The 12,599-nt window shown below is 42.1% G+C and overlaps 1 protein-coding gene across 2 annotated transcripts; it reads left to right on the top strand.

Annotated features, from left to right (window-relative positions):
* The first annotated feature begins 271 nt into the window (after window positions 1-271).
* LOC117540980 lies at window positions 272-9,627 on the top strand. Of its 2 annotated transcripts, XM_034207990.1 has the most exons (6): window positions 272-523; window positions 2,195-2,260; window positions 4,388-4,484; window positions 4,574-4,680; window positions 8,114-8,349; window positions 9,089-9,622. In XM_034207990.1, exons 1-6 carry the CDS (start codon window positions 292-294, stop codon window positions 9,191-9,193), a joined length of 843 nt encoding a protein of 280 aa, XP_034063881.1. In that variant the 5' UTR covers window positions 272-291; the 3' UTR covers window positions 9,194-9,622. The 2 variants fall into 2 exon arrangements, with proteins under 2 accessions (XP_034063881.1, XP_034063888.1); XM_034207997.1 differs by lacking the exon at window positions 2,195-2,260 and having other exon boundaries at window positions 9,089-9,627.
* The last annotated feature ends 2,972 nt before the right edge of the window (window positions 9,628-12,599 follow it).

Here is a 12,599-nt window from a genome sequence, read left to right as displayed (position 1 = left end):
GAACAGCCATTTTAAAGTTAACTCCCCATTTATCTATTTACATAAAAAATAAAAACTTGAAATGAATTAAAAGCATTACATGTTCCATCCATCTTCTCCCGCTTATCCGTGGTCGGGTCGCGGGGGTAGCAGTTCCAGCAGAGAGCCCCAAACTTTCTTTTCCCTGGCGACATCACATGTTCCTTTGTTTATAAATACTTTTCTATGGCAACTCACCACAAGATGGCAGAAGCGGAACCTTTGTTTACCTTGCTTTCCACTCGGACCACATTAGATGTGAGACTCGGTAAAATGGCGGTGAACATCATGTTGGTTCCTTCGGTGGATTATAATCCGTCTAAATCTGAGATGTTGAGGGCGGTAGTCGCGGATAAACTGACCTCCGCGTCGCAGGAGATTTTAGTGGTGGTGCAGCGGACTGTGGCCGGGTTTGAGGACGAGATTTCGGCCTTGAGGAGCGAGATCACCCGGCAGAGGCACCAGCTGGAGCTCCTGCAGCCGAGAATCACTCTCTGCAGGCCGGGTAAAGTGCACCAAAGTCCCGCTAACATCTGATGATTTAACACCAAGGGTTTCTGCTTCTTCTCTCATTGTTTGTTATCTTCTTATGTTATGGATTCATAGGCTTTATGTTCACATGCAATCTGTTATCGTTTACTTGGTTCTAATGTTTCAAGTCTTCATCATCACGTGCTCAGCGGCTGCAGTGTAGGGCTGCGTCTCAGCTCGACTATTTTCATTTCGTCGGTCCTCGGTATCACCGGAAGTTGATTTGTCTGCGCCATCTTGAGTAGCGTCCCATGGCTCTTATTTCTGCCGGAGGAGCGAGGACCGAGGAGCGAGGAGCGATAACCGAGGAACCACCAGACCATCCTCCAGTGAAATCCTCAGACACTCGCCCCGCCCCCTTACTGTGTATCGCTCACTGATTGGACGATGCAGCGCATGCACTGATCTGATGCTTCTTGACATGAGAGCAGTTTCCCAGCGGAGTGAAGAAAACACATGAACCTCACGGGACTCACTCCTCAGTTTATACCGTGTTTTGTTTCAATTTATGTTTCATTTAGTTACAAATATGTGATATATCTGAACAACAAAGTGGGCAACAATCATTTTCTTCATTTATTGGAAACATTTTCATGATGCTTTTTTCGTTTATACATTTTAAGAATGGCGTTTATCTTTTTTGAGGATGAGTTCTTATTTTATTTATTGGGGTCTACAACAGATGATGCAAATGTTTGTCAGTAAATGTGTGCTAACAGAGGAGGGGGTGTTTGTGGAAATAACGGGGACAGAGCTGCTGTCAGACGATCAGCTGTGCAGCGTCACGTGACGCTCTGGAGGAAAGGACGTCCCATTGCTCTTGAAACTAATTTCCCTGCTTCTCGTGGTTCCTTGAAACGACGCAAGTGAGGGACGCAAGGATTCCATTTAATCGACCTGAGATGCAGCCTAGATATGGAGATGACAACCTGAAGTGCTCCTCCATCAGAGCAACATGAATATATATCTGACATAGAACAGATAAAACAGATGTTTGAGATGAGCAAGTTAGTGCAAATAAAATAGAGATAGTGCAAGAAGAGTCTATAGACACGTACATGGATTGATTAGATAAATGATTGATGCAACCAGATGAATGTTCTGGATGTTCTTCAGAGTTCAGGAGTTTAACAGTCTCATGGCCTGTGGGGTGAAAATGAATTATATTAAAACAGGTCCACTATAATTGCTTTATATTTCTCATTTTCTTTACATTTATATTCATTATTTACATGTAATTATAATTATTTTCCAAAGTCAGGAAGTGATTACGTCAAATAATCCTTTTCTTTTTACATTTTTAATTATTTTAATGTGCAGCAGAGTCTAACATCTGATGGTTTAACTTCTTCTTCTCTCACATGCAATCTGTTATTATTATTGTTTACTTGGTTTATTTGAACTTTATTAAAACAGGTGCCCTCTAACATAACTTTAATGTTTGTATTAAATTAAATTGTTTTTATTATATTTAGATATTATTTTCTTTGTATTTATATTAATTATTTACACATGATTTCTTTATGTGATTAAAAAACAACTATTATCATTATTTATTTGTTTTAATGATGTTTTCCAAAGTCAAGAGGTGATCACACAACACATGTTATTTAAATATATATATATATTAATAGTATTGTCTTAGTTTCAGAGGAGGCGGTTCGTGTGGAGGCCGGAGGAGGCGAAGCCCCCAAGGAAGAGGAGCAGACCGGTACACATATACATATATTTTTAAAAACATTATTATTCAATGGTTTTTAACCCTTTAATTTAGTTTATATATAAATCCTTGTATGCATTTATTTATTCTTAATATAACATCACATTTTAGTGATTCAACTTTAAATATTGATATTTTGGAAAATGTTTCCTAAAAATTAATGAATTGTCATAAAAATAAATAATCACATCACATTTCTGTTCATCATACAAAATCTACTAATATGCATATATACATTCAAGTCATTTCAATTAGCCCCCACTCACCCCCAGTTTCCACCGGGACTGTCTGCGCCGCGCTACGGCTGCGCCGCGGCGGTCGTAAGGATCGCGGCCACTCTAGTCAATGGGTGCTATTCCACCACACGCGCCGCGTTACGGCTCAGAAGTGTTACGGCTCAGACGTGTTACGGCTCAGAAGCGTCCCAGAAGCGGCTCGGCGCAGCGCTTCTCTAAAATTAGGATGAATCCTATTTTTGCCGCGGCGCAGCCATAACGTAAGGTCGGGCAGGCTGCCCCCCCTCGCAGGAAGTGGAAAGGTGAGCATCCGGGCCAGGCCCATCCCCCACATATACTCATTTAGCAGACCCCCCTCCTTCATCACAACACCTCCACTACGATACGCACAATGGACGACGAGGTTTTCATCATGGAAGTGGAAAAACACACTTTGATATGATGTAACCGATGCTTACAACAAGGACAACATCAACACCGTAGTCTTTCAAGTAGGAGAATAACTGCCAGCGTTCTCCTCCGGTTTACAGGCACTGTAAATTATATATATATAGAATAATTATGATGATGAATGCATTTGTTTACCACTAAAATACAGCAACACATTTGATTCATGTAGTTTATAACGGGACTATTACAATTATTATTAACTGTGTCTGTAGTCTACAACACAACAAAATAGGACATTTATAACAATAAACACAATTTAAACAGACACAGAAATAAAACATTTAACTACGTATAGCCTACTTTCTTGTAGAAGTACAAATGTCCAGGATGCCCGAATCAAGAACAAAACTGCGAGCCTGCACGCACGACGCTACGCTTCTGAAACGCTTCTGGGACGCGTCCGGTGGGTTATGGCGCGAGAGGAGGTCGGACCAAAACCGCGGCGAAGACGGACCCGGTGGAAACTGGGGGTTCGTTCCCCCCAGAGTTCATGCTGCATCAGTGTCTCTCGTGGTATCACCACTCACTGTCCCTGAGGCAGGAGGCAGGAGAGTATCAGTGCAGTTTGAAATAGAGGTTTGTGTATGGAAAGATGTGAGAAAGATAGTGTGTGTGTGTGAGCAGGGGATAAGGGGTAGGGCATTGGCTCTTTGAGCTCAGTTGGCTTCCAGGAGTAGACAGAGCTTGGGCCTTTGCAGGATGTTAGTCTTACGCAGCGTCCACACGGCGGCGTGCGTTGAAGCATGCCGGTAGGCGTGTCTGAAACTCGACCAACAACCAATCACGTGAATCTCCCGCCCCGGACACACAAGCACGCGGTTTGATTGGCTAGAGCTTGTACTGGCAGATGATTTCATTGGCTGACGCTTCCACCAAAGCTTCAAAAGTTGAACATTGCTCAACTTTTGAAGCGAGCAAAGCGAAGCAACGCTCCCACAATGCAGTTCGGCAAAGCGTGACGTCACCCCATTCAAAGTGAATGAGCAGAAGAGTTGAAGCTTCAACGCACGCCGCCGTGTGGACGGGCCGTTAGTCACACTTCTGACCAGACCTTTGGGTCCAGGCGGGGTTTTAACCCCACGCCCGAGGGGCCGTGAGTTCCTTGGTGCCGTTTCATCGACGATGACCACAATGTCATTGGGTTGAAGATTCCTTCTAGTGTTGACCCACTTTTGCCTTTGCTGCACGAGTGGCAGATGTCACCATGTAGAGGTCATCTTTGCAGAGCATCCACTCGCTCCTTTGAAATACGCTTTAGTTTTGTACCTGAATGTGAATAACTAAATTATATTAATTTATAATATATACAAAAACAATGTTAAATCACATTTTAATTAAAAAGTGTTCAGGTAGAAAATGTATTGGAGATAGTTTTTATTATTTATTTATTTATTTGCATGTAAAATAATGTTGAATTTTCTGTTGTTTTTAGACGTGGAGGACTCGGATCCCTTTGAGGAAGACGAGGATAAACAAGATGAAGAGGAGCCAGTCCTGGATCAGGGGAATCCTCAGACACCAGAACACAGGTTAACATATGATTTCATTTATAACACTTTAAAAGTCTTGAAAGGGAAAAACTTGCATCTGAAGGATTCTTAATTTTGCATTTTTACAGCGACTCAGTGAGGAAGAGGAGGAAGGCGGGGAGGAAGAGGAGTGATTTTGTGAAGCTGCGAGTGTGTCTCCTGCACAACGCCGACACCGACACGATCAGGAAAGGCTGTGAGTCACACCTTAAATATGCAAAATAAAGCATTTTCTAAAAAACTCCATTACTTTTAACTTAAAGGTCCCACGGCCATTTCTCCTGATCATAGCTCCATCGCTGAGGTCGACTAGAATAGATTCACTTTGTTCAATGTTCCAAACTCACATTGGTTTCTCACAGCATCTCTGTGTAGTCTGTGTATTCACTCTCTGTCCTACACGGCTTGTTGGAGCTCCTGCCCCCCCCTCCCTGTGAGCCCACTGTGCTCTGATTGGTCAAGCTGCTGCAGGAGCAGACAGGGCTTCCGTGTCGGCGGTACAGCAAGAACAAGCGAAACTCATCCTGAGCACACAAACACTCACAGCCGAAGTGAAAACAATAAGTGTGGCTTGATATTGAGAAAGAAAAAGGTTTCTAACGCTGTGGGTCTGCGGAGAGCATTCCTCCACCATCCCAACTTAGCAGTCCGAAACACGTTTACCCATTCAAACAGTCGTGGTAGATACCTTGTTTGTTTTAAACATAAATACACAAACAACAATGAATACTTGCAGGTTGTGTACCCGAATCTCCCGCTGGTCCAAACAAAGTAGGAACAGCATCGTTCTTCAGTGCCCTACGCTGAGCATATCCGGCATGAATGCTGAAAGGTTTGGGAAGCTTTTTATTGAAAGGCTGGCAGAGGGTGTGGCCTCTGGGTTAGGGTTAGCGATACCCAGGAAGTAAATGAGAAATCTCCAAGGAGGCGTTCTGGGGCAGCACAGACAGGTCTTTTCTGCGTTAGAGTTTTACTCCCTACAGGGTGCACTTTGAGGGTTTGTGACTCTGCAGACCGTTCACATGCAGAGAAACCTTCAGAACACAAGGGGACGGGTAAGAACCAGAAAAGCATGACATGGGACCTTTAAGAATTCAAATCCATTTAACTTTCAATTAATGTTAATTGCATTTTTTACATATAACTCCATTTAATGTCCTGATCCTTTAAACTGTGGGTTTTCTCCGGAAGTTTTTCCTTGTACGATGTGAGGGTCTAAGGACAGAGGGTCAAAGGACAGAGGGTCTAAGGATAGAGGGTCTAAGGACAGAGGGTCTAAGGACAGAGGGTGTTGTATTGTCATACTGATATTCTGTACACACTGTGAAGTCCACTGAGACAAATGTAACATTAGTGATATTGGGCTATAAATAAACATTGATTGATGAATTCAGTGTTTAAAAAATCAACTATCTTTTGCCAAAAACCTCCACAGGTTTTAAAATGAATCAATTCTAAAAATTAAAATAAATGATTTCAAGTTATTTAATTTTGTGTTATTTAATTAATTTAAAAGTAATTAAAGACAATTGATTAAAATAAATCTAAACAATAGAAATGTTAAAAAAACGTTATATACACAGGGGTGCACATAACTGGTACGCATGCGCGTCACATCTGAATTGCGTAACGTCCCTTGTGTCACTACGCGCCTTTGCGTTCCTCAAAACATCAAAAGAAAACATATATTTCGTCTACACGTGTTTCTTGTCAACACTCAATGGAGTAAACTACGAGACATGTCAAAAAAAACAAAGACATTAAGCAGCTACGTTGCCGTTTCGCTCCCTGCAAAAACTCTTCTGACTTTCTGTGACTGACTGAACTGGAGCCGGCCGAGCCGCGCAGGACATAACCAACGGACCTGTGAATCTTACAGGAGGCAGAGGCTTAGATCACCGGACGACAGAGTTGGTGCCGTGTGCACAGACAGGGTTAACGTCGGTAGGAACAACAGAATTGTGCCAAAACTCCGCTAACTGGCTGCAGAGGGAGACTCCCCTGAGCACACTCTGTGCCCCGCGCAGCACACTCTGTGCCCCGTGCACACTCTGTGCCCCGCGCACACTCTGTGCCCCGCGCACACTCTGTGCCCCGCGCACACTCTGTGCCCCGCGCACACTCTGTGCCCCGCGCACACACTGTGCCCCGCGCACACACTGTGCCCCGCGCACACTCTGTGCCCCGCGCACACTCTGTGCCCCGCGCACACTCTGTGCCCCGCGCACCCTCTGTGCCCCGCGCACACTCTGTGCCCCGCGCACACTCTGTGCCCCGCGCGCACACTCTGTGCCCCGCGCGCACACTCTGTGCCCCGCGCGCACACTCTGTGCCCCGCGCGCACACTCTGTGCCCCGCGCGCACACTCTGTGCCCCGCGCGCACACTCTGTGCCCCGCGCACACACTCTGTGCCCCGCGCACACACTCTGTGCCCCGCGCACACACTCTGTGCCCCGCGCACACACTCTGTGCCCCGCGCACACTGTGTGCCCCGCGCACACTCTGTGCCCCGCGCACACTCTGTGCCCCGCGCACACTCTGTGCCCCGCGCACACACTGGAGCACTGCGCAACATCAGCTGATCACAACGTTCACGCTCTGTGGTCAAGCTGCTGCAGTTTGATTTACAACAAAGTTCCTCAGGGTGTTATGGAAGAGTTTGAAATGAGACAGAGGTGGAAGAAGTACTCAGATCTTGTGTAGGAATACTGTGTTACAGTAAAAGTCCTGCATTCAAAATGTTACCCAAGTAAAATTAGAAAAGTATTATCAAAATATAGTTAAAGTACCAAAAGTAAAAGTTGTGCAGATTGGTCCATTTCAGAATAATATAAATGATATGTTTTATCATACATATTATTTATATTTATCAAGTCTGATTTAAGACTTGATTATATTTCACATCATTAATCCACATCTGTAAAGCAACTAAAGGTATTAAATACATGTAGTGGAGTAAAAGTACACCATTTACCTCTGAACTGTAGAGTAGAAGTAGCATCAAAGTAAAGTACAAATATCTCAAAATTGTACTTTAGAGTACTTGAAGAAGTGTACTTAGTAACTTCCCACATCTGAAATCAGATATGACTTCAAGTCATGTGATCATTTCTTAGTATTTGATCCTTCAACTTGGCCTCAGGAAATGTAAGGACTTCACAGTTTTGCCAACAAGTTTTGGAGAAAGCAAATCGGAGGCTTAAAAAGAGACAGGGAGGTTTATCTTCATCATCTTCATCATCTAGCATGCAAGAAGTGTGAATAGAGGACAGTGAAGGAGACACTGAGGAGGACCACGCTTCCAAACGCTGTCTCCTGGTACTCATCTGAGTAACTCACTAAAAAAGTTATGTGCACCCCTGAATATTACAATCTAGAACATTTACATTTCGTGAATTTTTTGAACTGAATTCAGTAACAAAATAAAATTCTGAGAAAAAAGGAAAAAAATCTGATAATAAATAAAATTCTGTGAAAAAGTACTTTCTGATTTAAAAACAGAAATCATAATTCTGAAAACAATTAAATTCTGAACAAAATCAGAATTCAGAAAAAGTATTAAATAATAAATGTCAGTGTGAATCTAAATTCATGGATTTTATTTGTTTTTAATTTCCCACCGCCTCAGTGTTGAAGTCAGGGGTGCGGGAGTTGCGTTGCCCCCCCGGTCTGTCGGAGGATGACTTCCTGCTTCTTCTCCGTTCCTCGTTTCCACGGTTACGCCTCCCGGTGGACGCCATGACGGCTGACCAGTCTCGATGTCTGCAGACACTGGAGCTGAAGAGTCTGACGCCCGAAGAAATCCAGAGGAGCGTCGGGGCGGTGGGAAGGGGGAGGTCAGCGCTCTACCTGAGAGAGAGGAGGGTAACAATATTTATTTTTATGTTTTATTTTGTATTATGTTTTTTATTTATATAATTAAGCAATAGCTCACGACAGGCTGTGGTATATGCTCAGTATATCACAGCTAGGGGGTTGAACCCCCTAGCTGTGATATAATGAGCATATACCACGGCCTGTCGTGATATATTGCTTTTATCAAACGGTTACCAAGTGTGGCAATATGAAAGAAAAATACACACTCCAATGTAAATAGTTTTTATTAGTAAATAATGATGTTCAAAATAAAATAGTCCCTCCGTTGCCTTCTGCACAAAACATAGTGCGAGGTGGTTGCTATGCAACAACACTAACATTTTTATAGAGCGCTTTTCTTGAAATTAAAAGACACTTATATTTATTTTGTATTTACTTTATTTCATTTATTTGATTATATTTTTTTTTTTTTTGACACACTGCATTTATTTTCATTTTTAGATATGTTTTTATTTAAATGTCTTCCTTATTTGAATACTTTATTATTATATTTCATTTTTACATTTTATTCAGAGAAAGTCTGAGGATATTCTCCATGTTTTAATTTCATTTTATGAGCAGCTTTGTCTCTTATAATTAAACATTAACAATAAACAATTCTCATATTAAAGAAACTGCCAAATTCGGCAAATAAATGTTTTAATTAATTGATTCTCCACTTGTAAAATGCATATATCAGGTTTTCAAGCACAAATCATGATTTCAAAGTGATTGTTTTTGTTTCCAGTCTGCAGATAACTCTCAGGACTTGGAGCAACTTCCTGTTCCGGGGAGGAAAGACGACGTAACACATGAAACAGGAAGTGATGAAAACAGGCCGAATACAAGGTAATTATTTAATTCAACCTTCTGTTGTATCTTCTAATCGTTAATATCATATATCATTCAAACATGGGTGTAAATTCAACTTTGCATTTTAGTATAAGACTACTTAACCTGTTAAGTCCAGCTTTTTTTCAACGAAACTGTCTCAGCGCTTCTTAACATTTAACTAACTATGAATGTGTCATACCCACTTAACGGGAAGAAACTCAGCTAACTGACGATACGAAAAAATGTTACCAAAACAAAACAGAAGTGTAACGCCGAGACTCTGAATTAGCACTTAGCGAAAAAATGCTAACGCACTTAGCACAGAACTTACGTTAGCGATCTTTTATACTTCATCGGATCTGCACAAACAAGATATCAGATTTAAGCTGAGATTCCACAGATTCTAGAGGTATAAGTACAGTGGCGATTCGTCAGGGCCCTCTAGGCTAAGATATTCTACAAAATAATATGTAAAAACATTAAAAAAAAAAATATATTTAATATCTTGTTTAAATATTTTTTTCATTAGTTTGACCAAAATAACTTGATTTAATTGTATTTAAAATAACATTTCCAAAGAAATAAATCCTTCGAATCTGCCTATTCAGTTTCTGTTGGAATGTGAAGGGTCTCTGTGAGGTGAAGACAGGAGCTGTTGGACGTCCAGCTGTGAATTCACAGAGGGCCAGCTATAGTAACTGAACGAGAGAGTAACGTCAAATGACAGTACAATTGACCAATCATATCTTCCCTCTAAATAGGTGGGTGTTATTATCGTGGACTTTATGACAAGTTCCGCCCGCTGTGAAACTTTTCTTGTTTCCATAGCAACAACAACTTCCTGTCAACAGCGTTAACTCGCCTTCAAAATAAAAGCATGCCAAATTACACTTAAGACATGCAACTGCAACGAAAGTAACAAACACAATGCAATATCCTTTTCAATTTCAAAGAACACAAATAGGGTTATTTACAGGTGTTGTTTTGTGTGGTAGAGGGTCGCTTTCCTTGATGCGTTTTGCACCCAGGGCCGTTGTTTTGATATTCCGCTGAAGTATACGCTGTGACGTAATAACTCAAGGGTGGGGGTCAGAGGGCCTAGGTATAAAAGTCACGGCTCGCCACTGTATAAGTATCATCACCGTGCGATCAAAACTCGCGGCAGTTCAAGCAAACCCAGACAACACACAGCGTAGCTTTACGGAGCCAAAACGGCAAATACGTCTTAGCTTTGCTGTTTTTCTGATGAAAAGTTATGTTTAATGGCATTAAAGAGATAAAAACGCTGCTGAAGGTTAATCCAATGTTTCTGTGTCAATTTGAAATGATTACTGATAATCCATCATCATATTTATGGCAATAAGCCTAATTTTCAGTTTTCAGAGCGTAACATAGCTTTCGGTTTGAGCAAGCTGCATGTGCATCACTCTCACTTCTCAATGGGAAAGTGTAGGTGGATTTAGGAACTTCTATTGGCTCTAACGGTTCAAAAGAGGTCAATCACCCAAATCGACCAATGGGTTCCAGAGATATGGCAAATCCACCCAAATGACCCCAGAAGTGTTTTTTTTCACTTGTTTTGCATCAATCTTGATACAGGGTACTTATTATATGTTGTAGTTTGGATTCCTAAAGCTTTTAGTCTACCTTACCATCATTCAAGGTTAGTTTTCACAATACGGTTTTTTTTTTTTTGGACGGAAACTATAATTTACATTTATTTACTATGTTCAATCTGAATTTACTTTAAAATAAAAACATCTATATTGATTCTGACTTTTCTACATCCAACTCACAGGTTTATCATTGCTTTGAGAAAAAAGATTATTAGTTTAACCCTTTTAGCAGGGAAGATATGGTCATTTGTTCTGGGAATGTCTTGACCTGAAAAACAGGCTCCAGGCTTAACAGGTTAATAAGTAATTTAAGACAACATTTAAGTTAACCATAAACTTAGCCACTTAGAGTGCATCCGGAAAGTATTCATACCCCTTCACTTTTTTCACATTTTGTTATGTTACAGCCTTATTTAAAAATGGATCACATTCATTTTGTTTCTCAATATTCCACACACCCCATAATGACAAAGTGAAAACGTTTTTAAAAATTGTTTTGCAAACATGTTAAACAATAATCAAATGAAATATCACATGTACATAAGTATTCACACCCTTTGCTATGACACTGAAAATTGAGCTCAAGTGCATCCCGTTTCCACTGATCATCCTTGAAATGTTTCTATAACTTGACTGGAGTCCACCTGTGGTCAATTAAATAGATTTGACATGACTTGGAAAGGAACACACCTGTCTATTACCTCATTCACACCAACGGTGTTTCGGGGCCGGTTCGGAGCTGGAGCTTGAAAAGCACCGGGTTTTCCTGTTCACACCGCAGCGGAGCAGCCTCTTAGCTCCGGAATCCGGTTCGTTTCGAGCACCAAAAAATTGTCCGGCCAGAGCAAAAGCACCCCATACGTCACGCTTACGTCGAGGCGGGGGCAGGGGCGGGATCAACTCCTGAACAACAACAAAAAGCCGGCGTTGTATCCAGTTTGTACACAACGATGGAGAAACTTAACAAGCAGCAGTGGTCCACTGAAGAGACCAGCTACCTACTGGGAATCTGGTCTTCCGAAGAGGTACAGAGGAAGCTGGAGCACAATCGGCCATTGTTGTTGTTGTCGGTGTGAGCTGTGAGGGGTTTCCGCGCGGTTTGGCTTTATGAAGCAGGCACGCAAACGGTTACGTCATGACGCAAACGATGACGCAATGACGCAGCACCAGATGGACTCTGGGAGGTGTGAAAAGAGCCGGAGCTGAACCGGTTCTGAACCTGAAAAGCTCTAGCACGGAGCTTGAACCGGAGTTGCGTTGGTGTGAATGAGGTATGAATAAGGTCCCACAGTTGACAGTGCACATTAGAGCACAAACCAAGTCATGAGGTCCAAGGAATTGTCTGTAGACCTCAGAGACAGGATTGTATCAAGGCACAGATCTGGGGAAGGGTACAGAAAAATGAATGCTAAGCATCATGTCTGGAGGAAACCAGGCACCGCTCATCACCTGGGGCCGCATGTATAACGCCGTGCGTAGGATTCACGTGGGAAGGTTGCTTATGTAGTAGAAATCCAAATAATAGGTCCATACATTTTCTGATTCACCGAACATTGCGTACCGGCAAGGAAAGTGCGTACAGCACTTCCTACGCCGGTTTCCCTTTATAATCACAATCGACTCGAAATGCGGTGCAGCTTTTGCGGGCTTCACGTAACACCCATATTTGCCTATAAATAGTCAAAGAAACGCCCATTCATTCATTCTGACTGACTGCATGAAGAAGATCGCAGGAAATGACGACAGAACAGCTAAAAAAGACGTCTCACACCGTGTCAGATTCTGGTTATTTTGGGGAGGTGGAGATAA

This window comes from Gymnodraco acuticeps, unplaced genomic scaffold, assembly GCF_902827175.1.
Source record: "Gymnodraco acuticeps unplaced genomic scaffold, fGymAcu1.1, whole genome shotgun sequence".
NCBI classification, from domain to species: Eukaryota; Metazoa; Chordata; class Actinopteri; order Perciformes; family Bathydraconidae; genus Gymnodraco; species Gymnodraco acuticeps.
This window is presented reverse-complemented; position numbering and strand designations above follow the sequence as displayed.